Here is a 21236-nt window from a genome sequence, read left to right on the forward strand (position 1 = left end):
GAAAACTTTATAATTTACACACTAAATATTTTAGTTTTCGAAATAAATAAATTTTGTAAGTAATAATTAAGTTGGACTTGGAGGTTTGACCGCTTGAAGCCTCGAAGCTATCTCCAATTTAATGGGAACTTCTTAATGCAATTTGAACACACGACGCACAAATTACAAAACCACAAGAGATCCCAAGCGAACTCCCGCCCTCATTAATCCCCAGTGGGGTTTCACATGCGGGGATTCGGCCTCGCCTCTCTCTCTCTCTCTCTCTCTCTCTCTCTCTCTCTCTTTCTGGAATCCCGATGGCTGTGCCACCGCTTCATTAACCGATATTCTCTCTACTTCAAATTAAACTGAAGTACTTACTCCTCCTCCCCCAATTTCTCTACAGTTTTGATCTGAGTATGATTTGCTAATACACCCGGTTGAATTTCTTGATTTGAAGGAGACATGTCGAAGGATAATGCGAGGGGATTGGCACTGGCGGTTTCATCGAGCTTCTTTATCGGTTCGAGCTTCGTAATAAAGAAGGTCGGCCATCGAAAGGCCGCTCTTTCTGGCATGCGAGCAGGTTCAATTTTGTTCCCCATAATTCTGATTTCAAAGATCCACTTTTACTTTTGTCTGTGAGTTGTATTTGTGATTACAAATTATCGAGAAATTGGAATCGCTTTATTACTTTATTTTTTGGATATGTATATTGTTCGATTATTATTAGTAAAATTTTGTTTTAGTTGGGAAATACGATGTATTTGCTTAATTTGTTTCTTTGTTTCAGGTTCAGGTGGTTTCTCATACTTACATGAGCCTCTATGGTGGATTGGAATGATTACTAGTAAGTACATTCATCAAGGGATATATTTTCTTTATTTGATTATTTACTATTATTTTACTAAAAGAGTATGTTTTGTTTTATTCACTATGTCAATGTGTATAGTACAATGCAAGTAATGTGCATTGGAGGGTGTTTGACCTATTCTATTCCAACCCATAGTTAGCTTGAAATTGAGAATGTATACATTTTAATATGGGATTAGATCTAATTGAAAGCAATAAGGTGGGTACCTTTTTAGCTGTTCGCAGCGCATTGCTTCCAAGTTAACAGCAGGGGAATTTCCAGCTTTTCATTGGTGCAATCTTGGTTTTATGTTGTACCAACCCATGTGCTCTTAATGTAATCAAGTTTTTCTTTCATAATTTATGGTGTTGTTAGATTCTCTACAAGTGAATTGCCTGAAAAGTTTGTTCCTATGTCAACTGACATCGGAATAGTAGTGAACTTATATCCAGAGAAAAATAATTATCTATGAACCTTGTTGATATAAATACTATACACACATGAATATGATTTGTAATTGAAACATACAAGTGCAAAGAAATAGATAGCCAAAGGAGGTTTAGTGCATAGAAGCCACGATCTTTTTTCAGTGTTATATATTATAACGGTTAGAAAATTATTCAGTTTTGGTGTAGCCAATGCAATTTCTGTCTTAAAACAACATAAGAGATCACATAAGGAAGAACCATAGAAAAATAATCAAGCCAATTAGGTTTGACATTGTCAAACCAGCTTGACTCTCACAAAAGTAGATCCAATTTTCTATTTTCATTGAAGCTAAACTTTTATAGCTGATTTAGGACAAATTTTGGGATTAACTTTGTCAAAGTATTTAACAAAGTAGAGAATCAGAGTTTGGAGGAAGAATAATATATTTTGTTTTTTCTTTTTTGATAAAAGAATAATATATTCTATTAAAATAGGAAAAAACTATACTAATTATAGCTCTGTTGGGGAAAAAATTTCTATCGAAACCTGTATGCTGTTAGAATATTGGAATATTATAGTTTTAGTTAACTAATTTATAGATTAGCTTTGTAGATCCGGCTAATGATACCTTTCGGTAGGAATTGACTTGCTTTAAGTTTACTAAAGTGATACATTTCTAGCAAGATTTGCTAGAGTCCTCTGCAAACCACCCATTTGTGGAATAACACCTCTTCACGAACAAAAAAAAAAGATGCACAATTGACAATGACATTAGTTGCAAATTTTGCCATGAACTGTCCAAAACTAGATGTTAATATTTTGTGTTTCTGTGCAGTGATAGGAGGTGAAATAGCTAATTTTGCTGCATATGCATTTGCACCAGCAATTCTTGTTACCCCGATGGGTGCTCTTAGCATTATTGTTAGGTAATTATACTGTTCTAATTTCGAGTCACTTCTATGAAGCATGAACTGGCCATTTTTGTCAATACTTGGCAGCTAATTGGTGCCAAATCGTTCTCTGCTAAGGATTATTATCTCATATAAGAAATGTCTATTGGCCTTTCATCTTCATACCAGCTATTTTGCACTGGTATTGGGCCTATTTGTTTTGACCTGGAACTTGTATAGTACGCACCACATTTAGAAAGCTTCTTGAGCATTCATAGGACTGCTCAATTAATCTTGAAATCATTCATAAAGTGCCAATAAACAAATATATGGGTACATTTGATATAAGACTTGGCTAGGTTAATAATTGTACTGCTTTTTTTTTTTTCCTAATGTACCTTTTATTTCATTTTTTTTTGGGGAATTTTAGAAGGTTTTTATTACAAGGGATCTTCTGGTAATTTGATTATATACACCTTACCTGACAAAAATGTGACCAGTATTACTACAAACGAGCTAACCAGTAAAAACTGTCCGAATTAGTTTCAATAAATTGAATATTTAATGATACAGTGCAGTGCTGGCACACTGTGTATTGGATGAAAAGCTGCACAAACCTGGTTGGATTGGATGCATTCTTTGCATAGTCGGTTCAGCTATTATTGCCTTACATGCACCTAAAGAAAGAGAGATTGAATCTGTTAAGCAAATCTGGCACTATGCAACGCAACCCGGTAATTCACAAAAGTCCCCCTTCTATAGGATTACTTGTTTGTTTTATTTTTTATCTTTTGGTTGCTTTATTTACCAGACCAATAGCCCAACTGCATCCGAAAACAGTATTTTATTTTACCTTGTTTTTTTATACGATTCTTCTTTTCATCTAACCCATCCTTTTGACTTGTAATATATCCTTTGTGTAGGTTACTTCAAATACTAATATATCCTTTTAGTATGGCCTTCTTGGAACCCAACCAATACAGCTGTGTGCATCTGTTCTCTTTTATGCTTATAATTCTTATGCCTGTAAACTTCCAGGTTTTCTTGTCTACTGTGGTATTATTATTATAGTAGTGTTGGTACTAATTTTTTGGGCGGCGCCCCGCTATGGCCAGAAACAAATGCTTGTTTACATCAGCGTCTGTTCTCTCATGGGTTCTCTTACGGTATATCTAACTATTAGTTTTTTTCATCAAAGTAAATCATAAACTCTTCTAGTTGAACCAAAACACTGCAAGAAAATCGGAAAAAAATATATCAAATTATTATTGAGGAGATAAATTTGCAAAAAAAAAATAATAATAACTGCTTGAGCCATTTGTATATTGAAATATCGTCCTTGTTTTTCATACTTAGGTTATGAGTGCAAAAGCATTTGGAATTGCTATAAAGCTATCAGTGCTTAGCAAAAAGAATCAATTCGTATATTTTCAAACATGGTTTTTCGTTTTTATTGTCGTTGGTTTCGTGGTGGTACAGCTCAACTACTTAAACAAGGTTACATTTCTACCCTAATTTTATATTTTTTTGCCCCAAATTCATTATCTGACACAAAATTAAAAAAGAAATTATCTGACTACCCATAGTATCATGGTACTGGCTATTTCCTCTATATTGGTATTGAACTGATATGGTACAACATTATCCAGGATTGATACCAAGTAGGTTTATCATACTGTACAGATAGTGTACCAAACCATTCAACCTCGGTACTCGAACAAACTAGTGAGTACATATTCATAGAAAAACTTTGCAATTCCAATTAATACAACATTGTATGTCTCTAATCATGCATTGTCATTATACTATATATGTCTTTAATATTTATTTCAGATATTAGCAATTAAATCAGTTATAAAAATATATTAATTTATGTGCAGGCTTTGGATACCTTTAATACAGCTATTGTTTCTCCTGTATACTTTGTGCTCTTCACTATATTCACCATTTTGGCAAGTATGATCATGCTTAAGGTAACAAATTTTGAATTGAACCTCCACATTTTATGCAATACAAATTCCTGGGTTTATTGTAAATTTACAAGTGCTGTGTGCATCATATATACTTAATTTTCAATTCTCGATATTGCAGGAATGGCATGTGGAGAGCGGAACTCAATTTTCGACCGAAATGTTAGGATTTGTTGTCATAATTGCAGGGACCTTCCTCCTAAATTCAAAAGAATCAGATAAATCACCTCCCGCAGAGTTGGCTGATCTAAATGGATCGGAAACATCAGACAGTCCAACACAATTACCTCGATGAATTAGGTGCCATATATATACTGATTATTTTGATTACTTCTAAATTGGGAAGAAAAAAAAATTCCTATTTATAGGTTTTTTTTTTAATTTATTAGTAATAGTTGATGTACATAGATGTTTTTCTAAACAAATTACAAAATATATAGAAATTAGTACTCAATTTCACATGCCGAACTTCTAAAAATTTTGATGTATATTTTAGCCTGAAAACTCCCAATTGCATTGTTAAGCTTCCTTAAGTACAAAAATACCATATCTGCCCTTCTAAAATGAAAATCTCATATCTACCCAACCATTATCATTTTACTAAAATTAACCCATCATCTATGAATTTAACCTTCAACCATCAAATTAAAGAAAAACATAATCCTTCTTAATTTGCCTCTCCCTTTTCCTCACCTTGTAAAGACTATAGCAAATTTTTCTAAAGGAGGGAGCAATTTTTTTCTATATAAAAAGTTTATATTTTTTTTTTCTAAAAGTATATAAAATTTATTACGTGAGGTTGAAGTTTGACATACAAATTTTTCATAGATAAGGTTACAATTTTCACACGAAATGGTTTTTGTTTTTTTTGGTTGTTTGCCACAAAATTTTCTAAAAGTATGACTTATAGATTAAAAGGATTATTCTTACTCGGCAGAAAAAGTTTAGTCAGATTATTATTATTCTTTGTTATCTTATGTCATGGATTTTCGTTTGCATATATAATTTTACATTTTTTTTACTCAGTTTGTTTTGAATAATTGAACCAACTAAATAATAAAACAATCCTAATTTCTTAAAAGATGACAGTGATATGTTAATATTATATACAACACCATACGAGTGTAAACCGTAGAAAATTGAATCTAACAATAACAATTTACTGATTTCCATATAAAGGCGCCCATTACCAGACATTTTTAACCATCTTTCGTCTGATGATCTACTAAGCTTGGGACAAACATGAATTGAACCATCATACAAAGAAAATAAATCTGTTGTAATTCTCGGGGAATTACAAGACCCTATAAATTCTATTCCAACCGTTGGTCTTTCTCGAGATGTGTGCATGAAAACTTACTTTTCCATATAAGTTTTCGAGATCCGCACATAACTTATCTGGTTGATATTGGAATTTCATAATCTTGTAATTTCTTTCAGAATTACAGCAGATTCGGACTCATACAAAGCTTTCCTATCCAATGGATAAAAACTCAGTGTGTAGTGTCTACACTCGTGTGTTATCTCTGATCACGCATTTTGGTTGAAAATGGACCGGATGGAACCTAATTTGTCACCCGAAGGCCGAAACCATAATCGTGCCTCTATTGGGTTTTGCAGTGTTGGACGACAAGCAATGACTTCTTCTTTGCAAATACATTGCACAATGACAAACTCTTTTGCCAGCTTAGCTCTAATGCTGCCTCACTTGATTGAAACGTGAAGCTGACATGGTCACAGTATTGCTAGTAATATCAAGCCAAGGACTGAGTGCAACGCATAGTAACAGCAGCCACATGAAGCGCATAATAAGCTCCATATATATGAGCGTGGATATAGTCTAGAGTTTGGTCCCTCTTTAATTAATTATTGTACCCATTAAGTGGCAAGTTCAATGGGAATTAGTATGTTCAATTAATGGCATGCTCTTGTGGATATAGTCTAGAGTTTGGCCCCTCTTTAATTAATTATTGTACCCATTAAGTGGCAAGTTCAATGGGAATTAGTATGTTCAATTAATGGCATGCTCTTTAGTACCTGGCATTCTGGCAATGTGAAAAGATCTGTCAAGTCCGGTATGATTTGATTTGTCTGATCAGGACCAGATCACATGTGCTTGTGAATTTCAAATTGTTAAGTACACGTCCAGAGCAGAGCCAATTCATTCAATGAGGTTCCCTACTAGCTAGCTTGGATAGGCAGGAAACTAGATAGGAACACACCATACAATCATACATGCATAAATGCATTGTTTACTGAGTTGTATTATATCCTAATTAATCCAGTGGCATTACATTAGCAAGGAATGTTTTGAAAGAGGGGAAAACTTAAAATAAATGCCTATAATTATATGAGATGGGTTATGGTGTTTTGGGAAGTAAAGCTCATGTTTTAGAGGTGAATGATACATGAGGGAAAATGTTTAATCTTGCATCATTGTAATTAATATAATCGATTTTTCTTCTGATTTGAGATGTAACGGATGGAAAAAAAAAATTGTTGCAAATATTTTTTTAAAAAGGACACAAATGTTCAATATTATATCTTACCTATATAATTTTCATCCAAATTTCTTTGTCACAAATCTACGGCAACTATCGAATTTTTCATTAACCTTCAAAATTTTAATGAACCAAACAAAAAATAAGACGAAAATAAAAGTTAAATTTATTTTCCCTCATTAATCATCCAAACACGAAGTTAAATATATTAATATTCATTTCTATTTCTATTTCATTCCATTCTCTTCTATTATTCACCTCCCCTCCCTCTACTCTCCATCCAAACAAAGTGTTAAAGGTTCAAATAGTCAATCTGAACCATTCAAATGTGCTTAGAGGCCAAATTTTACATTTTTTTAAAAAAAAATTACTATTTTCTTATAGATACAAAATCACTATTTTTATGGTCCATAATTTTCTGGAAAAAAAAAAACAAAAACAGTGATTTTTTACCTATTTAAAAAATTAATAAATTTTCCAAATAATGTAAAATTTGATACATATTAATATGGAAATAATGTTCTCTAATTATATATTAAGATTATAGGCGTGGGGTCTCAAAAGAAATAAATTGACTGCAATGGATGTTGCCCCCAAAAGGGCAGACATTGCATGGAGGAACCTTTTAAATTTGTGGTACCATGCACACGAAAAAACAATGTTGCGTAGGGAATCAATCATCACAACTAACCATGTGAGGCGCTACAGTGTTAAAGAGGAGAAAAGCACAAAAGATATCACCAAACCAAATTCATAATTTTTTTTTTATGAAAAATCCCTTAAAGAAAATTAAAGAACAAATTCAATTTTATCCATTAACATACTCTATGCAAAATAGCAAGCCAGATAAACAAGAACATATATACAAAACAACAACCACGATTTGCATATGAAAATAAAAAATTAACAAATTAACATTACAAGATATTAGTTAACGAAGACATCAAACTTTACACTTAGACAATGTTGTATATTCCACAACAACAAAAAAGAAAAAGAAAAAGAAAAAAAGGATATGATACCTTCATATTCTCATAATTGTTGCATCTTATTGCCTCTTAATTACCCCCATTTCCCTAATCCCTTGCCGACCAAAACTCTGAAACAGAGCACCTTTATCAGAAATAATATAAACAGCATAGTGTATGTATAATGACGAGAACATAAATTTAAAAAATAAATAAATAAATACATGGCATTGTCAGTTATCAAATGATAAGTCATCATCCAATGCTTTTGGGAAGTTGGTGCATTATAAAACTCAACATGAACTAATAGTGCTTAATAAATTGCTGTTAATAACTTAATATTATTAACAAAGAATAATGACTGTAATAACAAAAAAACTCATAATAAAAAGGGGCATATATATATTGTACCTTTCTAGTTTCATAATGTAGCACATCATGGCCTCTAAGTTAATTACCCCTTAATCACACCTGTTTTCTTTTGATCACTTAATTTGCTATTATTTCTACCAACATGAAAAACAGACATTTTTTTCAAAACCTTTGATAATTTAATCAAATTAGGCCTTCCAACCCCCAAATTCATCTTCCTTGTAGAAACCCTAAATGCTTGTAAGCAGCACAACTGCCGTACCGGTCCGTCATCCTCTTCGCCTTCCTCGTCTACACTGTCCTCTTCTCTCTCTTCCTCTTTCTTTCCTTTATTTTTAGTATTCCTCTTGTTTCCATCATTCTTGTTTGAGTTAACCTCAATTGCCTCCCAAATTAAATCCATCTCTTCCTCTTCTCCTTCCCCCTCTTTGACCAGAACCGGTACCTTTCTTTCTTCACGTAGTTTAGTAGTTATTCGATCTTCATACAGTTTGCATGCAAGGGTTCTCTTCCATTCTCTATCTACTACCTTTAAGGATCCCTCTCTTTGAAACCCTTGTGATGGTGTCCTTGCATGCTCCCAATGATTTGTTGAGAAAGATTTTGTCAACCTTTCTTCAGTTCTACCGCAAATTAAGGATTCTCTGATGCTCTTCGGTTCCAATTTTTCTTCACCATTGCTAACATTACTAGTAATTGTTTGCATAGAATTCTCCAAATTCACATATTTGGGATAATTTTCATTACTTTCACCTTCTTTTCCCTCCACATCACTAGCACATGATTTGTAATCATCAAATTCCCCATTTGACATATCAGTACCAACCAAAGAATCCTTGGATTTGTAATTCTCTAAATTTGCATTATTTCTCTCCTCATAATCTATTTCCCTTGACACACTATTTTCATCTAAAAATATGTGTTCTACTTCTAAACTCGATATACGGTTGTTAACCGGATTGTTGCTGATTTGATTATGGTTCTCCAAGTAAACAGTATATCCCGCCTTTTCTTCACAGTTACTTTCAGCCAACAATACATTTTGAATTTCAGCATCCAATTCACAAACAAAACCACAAGAGTTATAGAACTTACTATTCAAGCTTTGCACTGAACTCTCCAAATTTTCATCACCAGACATATTCTCTCCGGTACCGGTACCGCCTTTTATTAACAATGCTTCTTGGTTCTTATTCTGTACTTCACAAACAATAGTAGAAGAAGAATTGCACAATTCACCCATGATTCCTTCAAATTCAATCCTTGAAACCTCAACATCAGCCAAAGCATGAACAATTGGAGACAGAACCATTTCATCTAATTCCTCTAACATCCCAATTGTGTTTTCTTTTCTTGGACCCGGTACTGTACATAGCACATTTAATGCACTGCCGCATGTTTTACCCAGAAATTCAAATTCAAATGGCAAATGTGAAGTATTTGTGTGGTAAGGAGAGATGGTCACAACTGCAAGCAGAGAGAGAAGAGTAGAGATAAGAAGGGGTGAGAGAAAAGAAAAGAGAGAGAAGAGGTAAGGTGAGAAGAATAGTAGATAGGCAAAATGGATAGGGTGAGAGGTGAGGAAGCATGTGAGAGAGAGGAGGTCATGTGTAAGCATGGCCATGAGAGAGGTGTCAGAAGTGCGCATTTTGGTCATGGTTTGTTTTTGTTTGGGAGTGAATTTCCTTTTCCTTGTAGTTGTTTGATCTGGTTTGGTTTTAAGTGTTTTTGTTTGGTGGTGGGGCTGAGAAGGAGAGTTGGAGAGAGAAACAGTGAGTTTGGTTATGTGCGAATGTGATGGTGGGGTGGAAGGGAAGAAAAGAGGAGGAAAGGTGGTAGAGAAGGGAAGGGAAGAAGGAGAGAAGGTAGAGAAAGAGAGAGGAGCAAGGTGGTAGACTTTAGCTTTTGTTGCAAACGAGAGAGAAACAGAACTGTTTGTTGGTGTGGCAGAAAAAGCGTAGAAAAAGGGGAAGTTGGAGCAAATTTGGGATGAATTATAGCCTTTTCTCATAATTTGCTATCCAGACATAAATGAGAAGATTGCCATTTTTACGAATTTGAAATGCATCCAGCTTGAGAGAAAATGCAGAGGATGGTTTTTCTCCGCAAGCAAAATTTGTTAGTTATGCTTTAAATCAAGTAAAAATTTGGTTGCTTATTTCGGGTAAAGATTTTAAAAGAGTAGTTTTGGCTTCATACAGCGCAAGGACTAAATAAAAAAAAAAGTTGGTTCGTGCACTGTATGAAGTCAAAACTGCTCTGTTAAAATATTTACTCCTCTGTTCCACTGAAACAGGCTTTCTTAGAGGATTTCTCATTTCTATCAGAAATATAAAGAAAGAATATAATGATTATTTGAGACAATCTATCTATTAATCAGAATAGAAACATGTGGTTAATTGTAAGATTTCTTTTTTTACGAATTTCAAATGGATCCAGCTTGAGAGAAATTTCAGAGGATGGTTTTTCTTCGCAAGCAAAATTTGTTAATTATGCTTTGGATCAAGTAAAAATTTCTTTGCTTTATTTCGGGTAAATATTTTACAGAGCAGTTTTGGCTTCATACAGCGCAAGGACCAAATAAAAAAGTTGGTTCGTGCACTGTATAAAGTCAAAACTGCTCTGTCAAAATATTTACTCTTTTGTTTCACTGAAAAAGGCTTTCTTAGAGGACTTCTATCATAAATATAAAGAAAGAATATAATTATAATTTGAGACAATCTATAAAAATAAATACATTAATTGCCCACATCTTATCGCCTTGATCGTCTTTCAGTTATCTGATAAGAATTATTTATTGTTGGATTAATTGTTATATAGGAATATAGGATACAGCTCTCGTCTCCTTTCTAATTGGATTCTTATAATTAATGAGAAATTAAAGCCTAATAAGACCGTTATTTGAGCAATTAGCGCCAGCCCGTGACCCTACTTGTCCCCATCTCTTTTATCATTAAATCATAATGCATGGTGCCTTCCTTTTGAAACATTTCTCTCTTCTAAAAAACATAAAAAAGGTAAAAATAGTTCACAGCTCAAACTATTTTACGTTGGATAAAATTAAAGAGAGCTGTAAAATCAATCAATATATGAAATCAGTGCAAGAAACAGTATGGTTGGCCCCATTTCTGTTCCAGTTGTTGGCTGCCGACATTTTTATTAACATCCAATATTTAATATATTTTATCACAAATAACTAAGTTTTTGGACTTTTATTAAAAATACTCAAACCGCAAATAATCAATATTTTGTTGCGGGTTGAGATTTAATTTTTGTTTTTGCACTATAAAACCCCGTTTCTTTCTCCTCCCTTTCAAAATCACCAGATATCAAAGAGAGAGAAAAAAAAAAAAAAGACGATTTCAAAGACAAAAAAAGACGACAAAAAAAAATATTTATGCAAAAAAATAGTTATGGCCAATCTGCATGGGTGCGTCATCGATGTTTTGACGTCTTTGATGTTTTGGCAATAATAAAGTTATGGCCGTTTAGAGAGCATGGATGCGTCATCGATATTTTGGCAATAATAAAGTTTTGGCCGCTTAGAGAGCATGGATGCCTCATCGATGTTTTGACGTCAATGATGTTTTGGCAATAATAAAGTTATGGCCGCTTAGAGAGCATGGGTGCGTCATCGATGTTTTGGCAATTACATCGATGCACTTCTGTCGTCGTTAAACCGGGCATAAAGCATCGGTGCGTTATTGGTGTTTTTGCACGAAAGCATTTTTTTTTTTAAAAAAAAAAAATTTAAACAATCATAATTTTGGCTAGGAAAGTCGAATTTGTACGTATGACCCCAATTCGAAAAGGGGGGGGGGGGGACGAGACGGTTGGGACCTTACCCGGGGGGTTACCCCCGAGCATCTGATAGAATCAAAATTGCAAAAAAACGTTGTTTAGTGTCTCAAGAATTACGTATTGAAGTTCAAAATCATTTATTTATTTATTTCAAAACTCACCAACAGATTCCGGCCCAATCGATCACCTCTCTAACCTCCCCGATGTGTTACTCACAATTATCTCCTTCCTCCCCATTCATCACAATTATCTCCTTCCTTTTCTCCCAGACAATCAGTAAACTCAAACTGATTATTACCTACGGTTTTAAAATACATGATATTGTGGAGTTCTGAAAAATATGATATAGATAGGGGTGTAAATGGTCAGATACGGATCGGATAGTGGTCTTACCATATCCGTATATGTTATAATTTTTTGGATACGAATACGGATAGTCTCGGATACGGATACAAATCATATATTAAACAGATACGGATACGGATCAGATATCGGACATAAACAGATACGGATATGAATATAATTCGGATAATTAAAAATAAATTACTAATATACATTTTAATAAAGAATAACATTTAAATATAACTTCTTTCATTCATAAATTAGATGATGCCATTATGAATTATCACCTAAAAAAGTAAAATTTAGACAAAAACAATATGAATAGGTCTATTCTATCAGAGGCCTTTAACGACATAGTATTATTTGTGTATCAGGGGTCTTTTTATTTTTTACCCATTGTTTTACCATCTTATAAGAGATGGAACTAAATAGCTTTCATCCTTCAAACAATGTGTATAAAAGGTCAAAAAATTGTCAGATTGAAAAAAAAAATGAAAATTTTACATAAAATTAATTTCTAGATTGACAAAAATAATGTGTATAAAAAACCAAAAATTGTCAGATTGACTGGTTTCAAGAAAAGAAACCAGTGAGATTCTCACCGGTTTTGTATTTTTTTTTTTTACAAAACAAAAAAAAAATTTCTTTGTATGAAAATATTAGAAATATTTAATATATTTCTTTCAAAATAGATTATAAACCGTGATTAATAACTCAAATTATTTTATGTATTACTTAGAAGTGATTTTTAAACCGCGATTAATAACTCAAATTCAAAACATGTTTATTTATTTTTCCAATAATACATAAAGAAATATATTAAATTGTCTTACAGCTGCGAAAAATTTGGCCTGAAAAATGTTGATCCGGGTTATTTGTCGCAGTCTTTCTATTATATCAAATTATATTGTATTCAATCTATTTTGAAAGAAATAAATTAAATATAAGCAATTCTGCACCATTCAGATATTTGATTTTCTACCTATCTAAACAAATAGTAAAAAATTTCCAAAAAATATAAAATTTGGTCTTCAAACACATATTAATATAGAGAACAAGATGAACAGTTTGGATCAACCGTTACAATTTAAAAAACTCGAATATTGAGCCATAACACCCTAGCCCTCTATGCAACCCAGAGCACCATAGCCATACTTTACTATATTGTATTTGTATGTGTGCTACATATGAAATCTGTTATTACCGGGAAATTGTTTAAAGCCACACTTGTCAGCTTCCCACCACCCAATCATAATGTAAAAAAAAAAAACAGAATAAATCAGAGATGACTCATGACTAGCTCGTATCGATCGAGAAAATAGAGAGTATCACATGAGTTTAAGAACCTTTCCCGAAATTTTTATTTATATCATAATAAAAAAAAAAATCAAAAACTGTTTTTTGGGAATTCCAAATCTACTCATGCCGTCAAATATCTCTGCGGCTCAAAGACTGAAGGCTGCCAATTGGCCATACAGTTCCAATCTAGAGACCTCCCAATAAATTAGCAGCCACATTTTTATTTTTTTGTAAGTGGCATAGAGATCCGAAAAACTTTTTTTTGTCTGAAATCCAATTTGCTGGCACAAAGAACAAGGAGGGTAATGTGAATTTTGTTATGGGCAGGGTTAAAATGCCAGACTGGGACCGTTGATACCATTTTAATAAAAAAAATTGTAAAAAAAAAAATAGGGCCGCTAATCTATTGGAAGGTTCCTAGACAAGGGCCGCAGGGTCAATTGGCGACCCACAGTCTTGTGACCACAGGAGTATTTGACAGCCTGGATAATTTTTGAATTCTCTCAAAAATAAAGTATTTTGATTTTTTTTAATTATAGTATAAATAAAATTTTTGGGAACCTTTCAATAGTCGAAAAAAAAAGAAAAGAAAAAACAAAACAAGAAAACATAAAGAAAGAAAAAGAAACGAGTCTTCCCTAGCTTGTTGAACGGCAATAGAAAAGGTAAAATGAAGAATGAAATAAGATATAATTGTAAAATGAGAAAAAAAAATGTAATTGTATAATTTTTTGAAATACAAATATTTTCGTAATTTTCTGAAAAAAGACATGACAAAAAAGTATATTTTGAAAAAGAATTTGAACATGGGTAGGTAAGTGACTTTCTCTGAATTCATGTCGCTCCGCCACTACTGTTCAGTCGTTGTTTGTAACAAAAAAAAATAACACGGAAAATCATTTGTTGGAAGAACATGATATACATTTGAAACAATATCTGAGAATATTTCATATCTTTTGTTGAATTTCATTTGCATTGGACTCCTTTCCATTTTTGGTAATGGAAAATTTAGGAATGAAGAGTAAAATTTTGCAGACTTTTCCTTGCTAAAAAAATCCTGATAATTTCATATTAAGAGTGTTTAAATGTCTCTTTTTTGTCATCATTATGTTTTTATTTTTATTTTTTAAACGTTAATAATTTAAAATTTGAAAAGTCCGATGTTAAAATAAAACGGTTAGATTTAATCTATTTTTTTGTCATCATTAACTTTTTTTTTAGGGTATTAATAAAAATGTCCGGATTTAATCTATATCATTTTCTCCATGCACATATGAAAGATTATAATATTTTGACTTTGTTTTTATCGGCATTAGATCTTAAAAAAATACATTGATAATTTTATATAGATAAATATGGCCGTTAATTTTTAATTTACCGATTCATATAAAAACAAAACTGAAGATGATAAATTTTACGTCAATGTAGAGAAAACAATATTGATCACATCTAATTATTTTATATTTTCATACAAGTTTTACAAATTTTGTTAATAGAAAATTTGTACCAGTATTCTAAATACCACACTATAGTGTTTTCGGTCTTTGACAACTATAACTCTATCAGTCGTTTTCGGCATTATAGCGTTTTTTTAGCCCTTCCGCGATGATGTGTTAATTGCTATTTAGAACCTTGATATGTATTTTTGTTTTCAAAGTTCAAATAATGGATCCAAACTGATCTCGATCTCCATATGAAAATATATTTAGAGACCAAATTTTATATATATATAGAGGTTGGCTAAGATCAAAGTGGTAGTTCCTGAGCTTTGGTGCTACCAATTCGTTTTTTATTTTTTTAAAGTTCAAAACGACAATCCGAACCGTTCAAGTTGTTCTCCATATTAAATTGTGCTTGGAGACCAAATTTTACATTTTTCTGAATTTGTTTACTATTTATTAAGCCACTTTGAAAATAGCTGATCGAATGGTGGCTTCTGATTTTACTGTTTTGTTAAGCCACCGTTGGATCAGCGATTTTCAAAGTAGCTTAAATAAATAGTAAAAAAATTCAGAAAAATGTAAAATTTGGTCTCCAAGCACAATTTTATATGGAGAACAACTTGAACGGTTTGGATTGATGTTTTGAACTTTGAAAATTAAAAAAAGAATTGATAGCACCAAAACTCAGGAACTACCACTTTGATCTTAGCCAACTTCTATATATATATATATATATATATATATAGAGTACGGCTAACGCGCTTCCTCTAGCATATGGGCCGAAATGCTTCCGGTGGAAATTTGAAATCTCAAAATCCAAAAAGTCGATCTGAACCGTTCATCTTCTTCTCCATATTAATATCTGCTTGGAGACCAAATTTTACATTTTTCTGAAATTTTTTACTATTTATTAAGCCACTTTGAAAATTGCTGATCCAACGGTGGCTTGCCAAACAGTAAAAATCAGAAGCTACCGTTGGATCAGCGATTTTCAAAATGGCTTAATAAATAGTAAAAAATTTCAGAAAAATGTAAAATTTGGTCTCCAAGCAGATATTAATATGGAGAAGAAGATGAACGGTTCAGATCGACTTTTTGGATTTTGAAATTTCAAATTTCCACCGGAAGCATTTCGGTCCATATGCTAGAGGAAGCACGTTAGCCGTACTCTATATATATATATATTTTACTATTTTGTAAGATAGATAGAGCATCACTACTTTTGGATTATCCATAATCTATAAAGTTATTTTCTATTTATCTTAAATAATAATAAAAAATTGTGAAATGTGTCATCCAAGCACATTTTCGCATAGAGATCATTTTGAACGATTCAAAATTATTTTTTAGACTTTAAAAATAGAAATACGAATATGTAGTACAGATCGATGAACGCTTTACATAATACCATAGACTCACTCAATTTATATATTTAGAGTTTAGAGTTTGTGTTGTGAAAATAACCGAAGAGAAACAATAGAACAAATAATTTGCAACTTGGCACTACAATATCCTAAAATTTAGGATGAAAATATTCATGACATGCAGAGAATTTTGAATTATTCAAGCAATGATGGTCCAGAATTTATATTTTGTGGGGACAACCTCAGATTCATAAGAAAATATGGCATATATGTTTGTATCTCTCGCTATTAAAGATAAAAATAATTTAGGTTTTTACTTGATAGTTATATGTATTTGTTAACATTTTCCTAAGGGGATTTTGCTTAGGAGTTAGAATAAGGCTATGGTAATATGTTTATTAGATATTGATCTGTGTTATTAATTTATATCTTTATTTTTAAAGTTTAAAAAGTCGATTGAAACAATTAAACGTGATCTTTATATGAAAGTATGCTTAATTTTAGAATATTTTTAGAATATTTTTATCATTTTTGTAGATAAGTAGAAAATCATGTGATCTAATAATTATAGATCATTTGAAAGAAAAGATTTTTCTACCAATATAAAAATATAGTAATACAAATTCTATAAAATATAAAATATTAGTTTTAAAATATATTTTCATATAAAAAATATATTTAACTGTTTAAATTTTCAAAATAAAATATAAATCTGTAATACGAATTGATCCATAGTATACATATTACCATAGCCTTCCTCTATGTGTTTTATTGATATTTGATCTTATTGCGCACTAGTCTTCGAATGATAAAAGTCAATTTCTTACTATCAAATTTTTACCACAAAACCAATGGTTCTAGCCGACGCGAAACAACGAAATATTTTCTTTATTAGAAACGCACGGGAATCTAACAGCCATAGCACCAGCAAAACGACGGAATCAACATTTTTGGGAAACGAATTTATATATTTTGTTCGTTTGTGTACCTTTTTGTTATAAATTATGACAATTACAAATGAACACCTAACTTTTTGTCGTTTCTATCATTGTACCAACAAAATATTAGAAAAAAAGGTCTAGACAAATTAACCTCTGTATTTAAATATCCAGTGGTTCTATAACTGTAAGCGGGAGACAATTTGAACTTGATCCAGTTCCTCTGCATTGTCTGAATATTTTACTTGTACAATTTTTTAAATAATTCAAATGCCGTAGTATTGAATTTACTATGTGGTAGGTTTGCTACATGATTTGATATTTAGGTTGTGCTTCAGATGGAGGAATGCGAAAGAAAGGAAAGTGAGAATTACTGTGTGAGGGAGATGCATATTTTATATCGGTATTGTTCGATGATTTTTTCAGACCCAGATGAGAAGAATTGGAGAGGGAGAAGAGGTGAAGAAGTACTGTTTGGAGGTAAAAATCGCTTTGCGTAGTGTTGATTTTTGATGAATTATGTCACCTCCGATTTGGAATATAAAATTACTGTTCGAAGGTTGCCTCACCCCCAATCTCTTTATTTTCTTCCCTTTAATAAGGGATTTACCCCTCTGTTGTGGAGCACAGCCTTAGAGTTCTCTTGTTCAATTTACCAAAAATTTTATTAATACTACTTAAAAAAAATACAAATTATGAGAAATTTGAAAAATACCAGGACTTTCAATTCAATATGCATGTAACATGTAGATCATTCTTCATTTATTAGAATAAAATTTTAAAAACAGAAGAAAAGCACAATTTTTTTTCTAATGTTTTCAAGTCCGTAGGTGAAAAAAGGAGTGCAGATTTTAACAACACATCTTTCACTTAACGCAGCGCAGCACAGAATGCACAGTACAGTATGAAATTTCTTTTTTCTTTATCCTCCATGCTGTGTGAAGCTAAAACCGCGTTGTTAAAATCTACAGCCAAAGAAACACACTATATCTAATGGTAAAAGGTATAATAATACAAGAGCACTGCAGGGTTCCAATCACACAGCAAGGCAAGAGGTAAATCCTCTGTCAAAAATGCAGACTGGAGCATTGTCGTGAGATGTCAAAATAAGATTCTTTTGTTCGCTACGAAAAGTAGAATCTCGTTATTACGATCTCATTCCTCCAATGGAAAACAAACAACCAAATCTACTATCTTCAATAGTCGTGTAGATCCCATAAAATATTTAAAATCGGATGAATCCTATTGTAACAAACAAATCTACTATCTGACTCTAATTCTTAGTTAATAAACAATATATCGTCAAAGTTTATAACAAAGATATTAACAATCTTGTATTGGCTTCATACAGCGTACGTATAAAAAAGTCAAAACAAACTAGTATATAACTCTGCAAGTCAAAACAACAATGATAATAATCGTTACAGATTTGCATAATAAATGACGCACAAATCAGCAAAATTAGAATTTGGAAACTAGCTTCCGACTTCCGAGCGAGCGCAATCAAGTCTAGGTACCTGTGCAGAGCCATGTGATACCAGAGAACCTTGGGTAAACTTTTAACAGAGCAATTTTCACTTGATGCAGAGATCGAATCATATGCAGCATCATTTTAATTTCCATAGTTCGTGAGCTGCACGAAGCCGAAACAGCTTTGTTAAAATATTTATTCCTCTTCTGTGGCAGTGCTGTCGGTAACTTGAGTGGACTTGTTATCACCTGTCACAGCAGCTGTTTCTTCGTTCATATGTAACTAACCATGTGATATATATGATTTTTTTTTTTTTTTTTTGAAAACCTTCGCAGAAGCTGTAAAATTGTGAGGGAGAAACAAACTCTCGACCTTTGAGTACAACCTTAGAACTTTTTTCTAGTTAGTTGTGCTATCTCCCGTTTCTCATATATATGATCTTTGATTGTAGAAATTACACACCTTGTTAAAAATATAGTAGCATTGAAATTTTATATCTGAGAAAATATGTCAAGTGTCACTTTTTTTCGTTGATTTATATGATGGATTTGTTGAGTGCTATAATTAAACCTTTACTATTATTCCAACATATGTTGAACACTTTTTAAATTAAATTTTTTTAAAAATCAACCATTACCTCTTTTACAGTTTTACTGCCTAGCAGCACAGGAAGTTATATTTGCACCCGCTACAGAAGAACATAGAAACCTCTTTTTTCCTTTTGCCCCACAAACCAGTGCTTATAACATGTGAAAAGTAATATGAATTGAGCTGATGCCCCTCTTAAATCATTTTGCCACCAAACAAGCACAAAAATGACCCCAAAACCCCAATCTGTCAATTGGTGAAATGTCTTGCCTCACAACCACCTTCTATTTTTGAGCATATTTGAATCAAGTCCAGGCTGTCTATTAAAGCGTCAATTTTTCTTTTGCAAATTCAATACCTGAAAAGAGAAACTAGAAGCAGCATTGATAACATACTTTATTACTTGTTAAGTAGTACGTTAATTAATTAATATCGTTTAGGTTCAAATGTCTTAATGTCTTTCATGTAATATAACCTCACATTTTTATTTTTATTTTCAAAATTCAAATAGTGGATTTGAACCTCTCAACTCAACATGATATCCATATTAAAATGTGCTATGAGACCAAATTATATATATATATATATATTTTTTTTAAATAATTTACTTTTTTCTTTTTTTATATCAATGTTCTAAATAGCGGCATTATAGCGTTTTTAGATATCAAAAGCTAAGCTATAGAATAAAAGTGCGCTATGACAGCTATAAAGGTAATAGAGATCCGCTATAGCGCGTAGCTTGTAGCGCAAATAACGCACCCTATGCTACGTAGGCATTTATTTAAAGGCCTAAATTAAAAATTTATTTTTAAGAATCAATTTTTTTTTTCAAAGTCTAGATTGATTTTAAAAGATAAATAGTTTATGTCATGATGTTTAAGTTATTTTGAATAGAAAAAAAGATAGATAGTTCATGCCATCATGCTTATGTTATTTTGAATGGAAAAATATAGATATTCTATGATATAATTATTAGGGATATTTTAAATAGAAATTTGGGTCTTGTATTAATTCAATATGAATTTTCTAATTCCTTAATCAATTTTGTGTTACTTATTGATCTATGAGGTTTCAGATAATACTGATAATTAGTGGAAATTTAAAATAAAAAATTTAAAAAAAAAACTATGTAGGATAGCTTTCGTTATCATAGTAGTCTTTCTATAATGGCACAATAATCGTTATTTAGAATTTTATTTTAGATAGATACAAAATTATAGTTTTTTAAAAGATTTTGAATCATTCAAAAATAGTAATTTGTTACCTACTAATAGTAATAAGCTTTTAAAAAATATATAATCAGATCTTTAAATATATTTTAATATAGAGATCACGTGAATAAATTCAAATCGAATGTTTAGACTTTAAATATAGATAAAGATGTGACCTGTGAGCTACGATTCACATACAAAAATACACAAGGAATTTCACAGTTCTTCGACCCCATATCTAATATTTAAGTTCTAAACCACCACTGAGATAAATTATTTGAGGCTACACCACCGCTGACCCGTCCACGAAACCTCAATTCTCTTCTTTAAAAAATCCGGTCAGAATCTGAGTACAAAAGGGAAGAGAAAAGCCCAAATGCCTCAAACCTCTATAAAAATAATTCATAGGCCCAAATAAAATTTCAGACGATACATTTTAGGCCTTAAAAGGCCCATTAATAACTCAAATAAGGCGCTGCTTCGGGAAAATTTACAAACTGCCATTTCCTATAAAAAAACAATCAAACAAAATACCCTCCTTTTTAATTCTTTGTTAAAATGCCTTTGTAAGATCCACTGATATAAATTTGTTCCCTCCCCTCTGTTTACTTTCACTATTTTCAAACTAACTTCTGTAGAATTTTTTTAAAAAAAAGCCTTTCCGTCTGTTCGCCTCCCCAATACTATGTTCATTTTCTCAAACTCTTCGTCTCTCTTCCCCATCATTCTCTCCTCCGCACTGAGCCACAGTCTTTCCTCCGCATCACCGTATTGCTCTCCTCCGCACTTGCTTAATTTGCTTCCCTTTGATTCGCCTC

General features: G+C 32.0%; 2 protein-coding genes across 2 annotated transcripts; one reads left to right on the forward strand and one right to left on the reverse strand.

Annotated features, from left to right (window-relative positions):
• The first annotated feature begins 208 nt into the window (after positions 1–208).
• Positions 209–4554, forward strand: LOC144554653 (putative magnesium transporter NIPA2). Its single transcript, XM_078302972.1, has 9 exons — positions 209–352; positions 440–565; positions 773–829; positions 2097–2187; positions 2725–2885; positions 3190–3317; positions 3508–3648; positions 4032–4124; positions 4243–4554. Exons 2-9 carry the CDS (start codon positions 445–447, stop codon positions 4414–4416), a joined length of 966 nt encoding a protein of 321 aa, XP_078159098.1. The 5' UTR covers positions 209–352; positions 440–444; the 3' UTR covers positions 4417–4554.
• A 2932-nt stretch (positions 4555–7486) lies between these two features.
• On the reverse strand, positions 7487–9982 carry LOC144554663 (acidic leucine-rich nuclear phosphoprotein 32 family B protein). The gene is made up of 2 exons (XM_078302981.1): positions 8002–9982; positions 7487–7721 (listed from the first exon to the last, which is right to left on the reverse strand). Exon 1 carries the CDS (start codon positions 9971–9973, stop codon positions 8045–8047), a length of 1929 nt encoding a protein of 642 aa, XP_078159107.1. The 5' UTR covers positions 9974–9982; the 3' UTR covers positions 7487–7721; positions 8002–8044.
• Positions 9983–21236: the final 11254 nt, after the last annotated feature.

The sequence above is a fragment of the Carex rostrata genome, chromosome 1, assembly GCF_964058835.1.
Source record: "Carex rostrata chromosome 1, lpCarRost1.2, whole genome shotgun sequence".
Lineage (NCBI taxonomy): Eukaryota > Viridiplantae > Streptophyta > Magnoliopsida > Poales > Cyperaceae > Carex > Carex rostrata.

Excerpts from the sequence above, each read along its gene's own strand:
- LOC144554663 (XM_078302981.1), bottom strand. The coding sequence starts at position 9,973 with ATGAGAAAAGGCTATAATTCATCCCAAATTTGCTCCAACTTCCCCTTT.
- LOC144554653 (XM_078302972.1), top strand. The coding sequence starts at position 445 with ATGTCGAAGGATAATGCGAGGGGATTGGCACTGGCGGTTTCATCGAGC. Across the intron at positions 3,318-3,507 it reads CTCTCATGGGTTCTCTTACG|GTTATGAGTGCAAAAGCATT; the intron begins GTATATCTAACT and ends TTTCATACTTAG. Across the intron at positions 4,125-4,242 it reads CAAGTATGATCATGCTTAAG|GAATGGCATGTGGAGAGCGG; the intron begins GTAACAAATTTT and ends TCGATATTGCAG.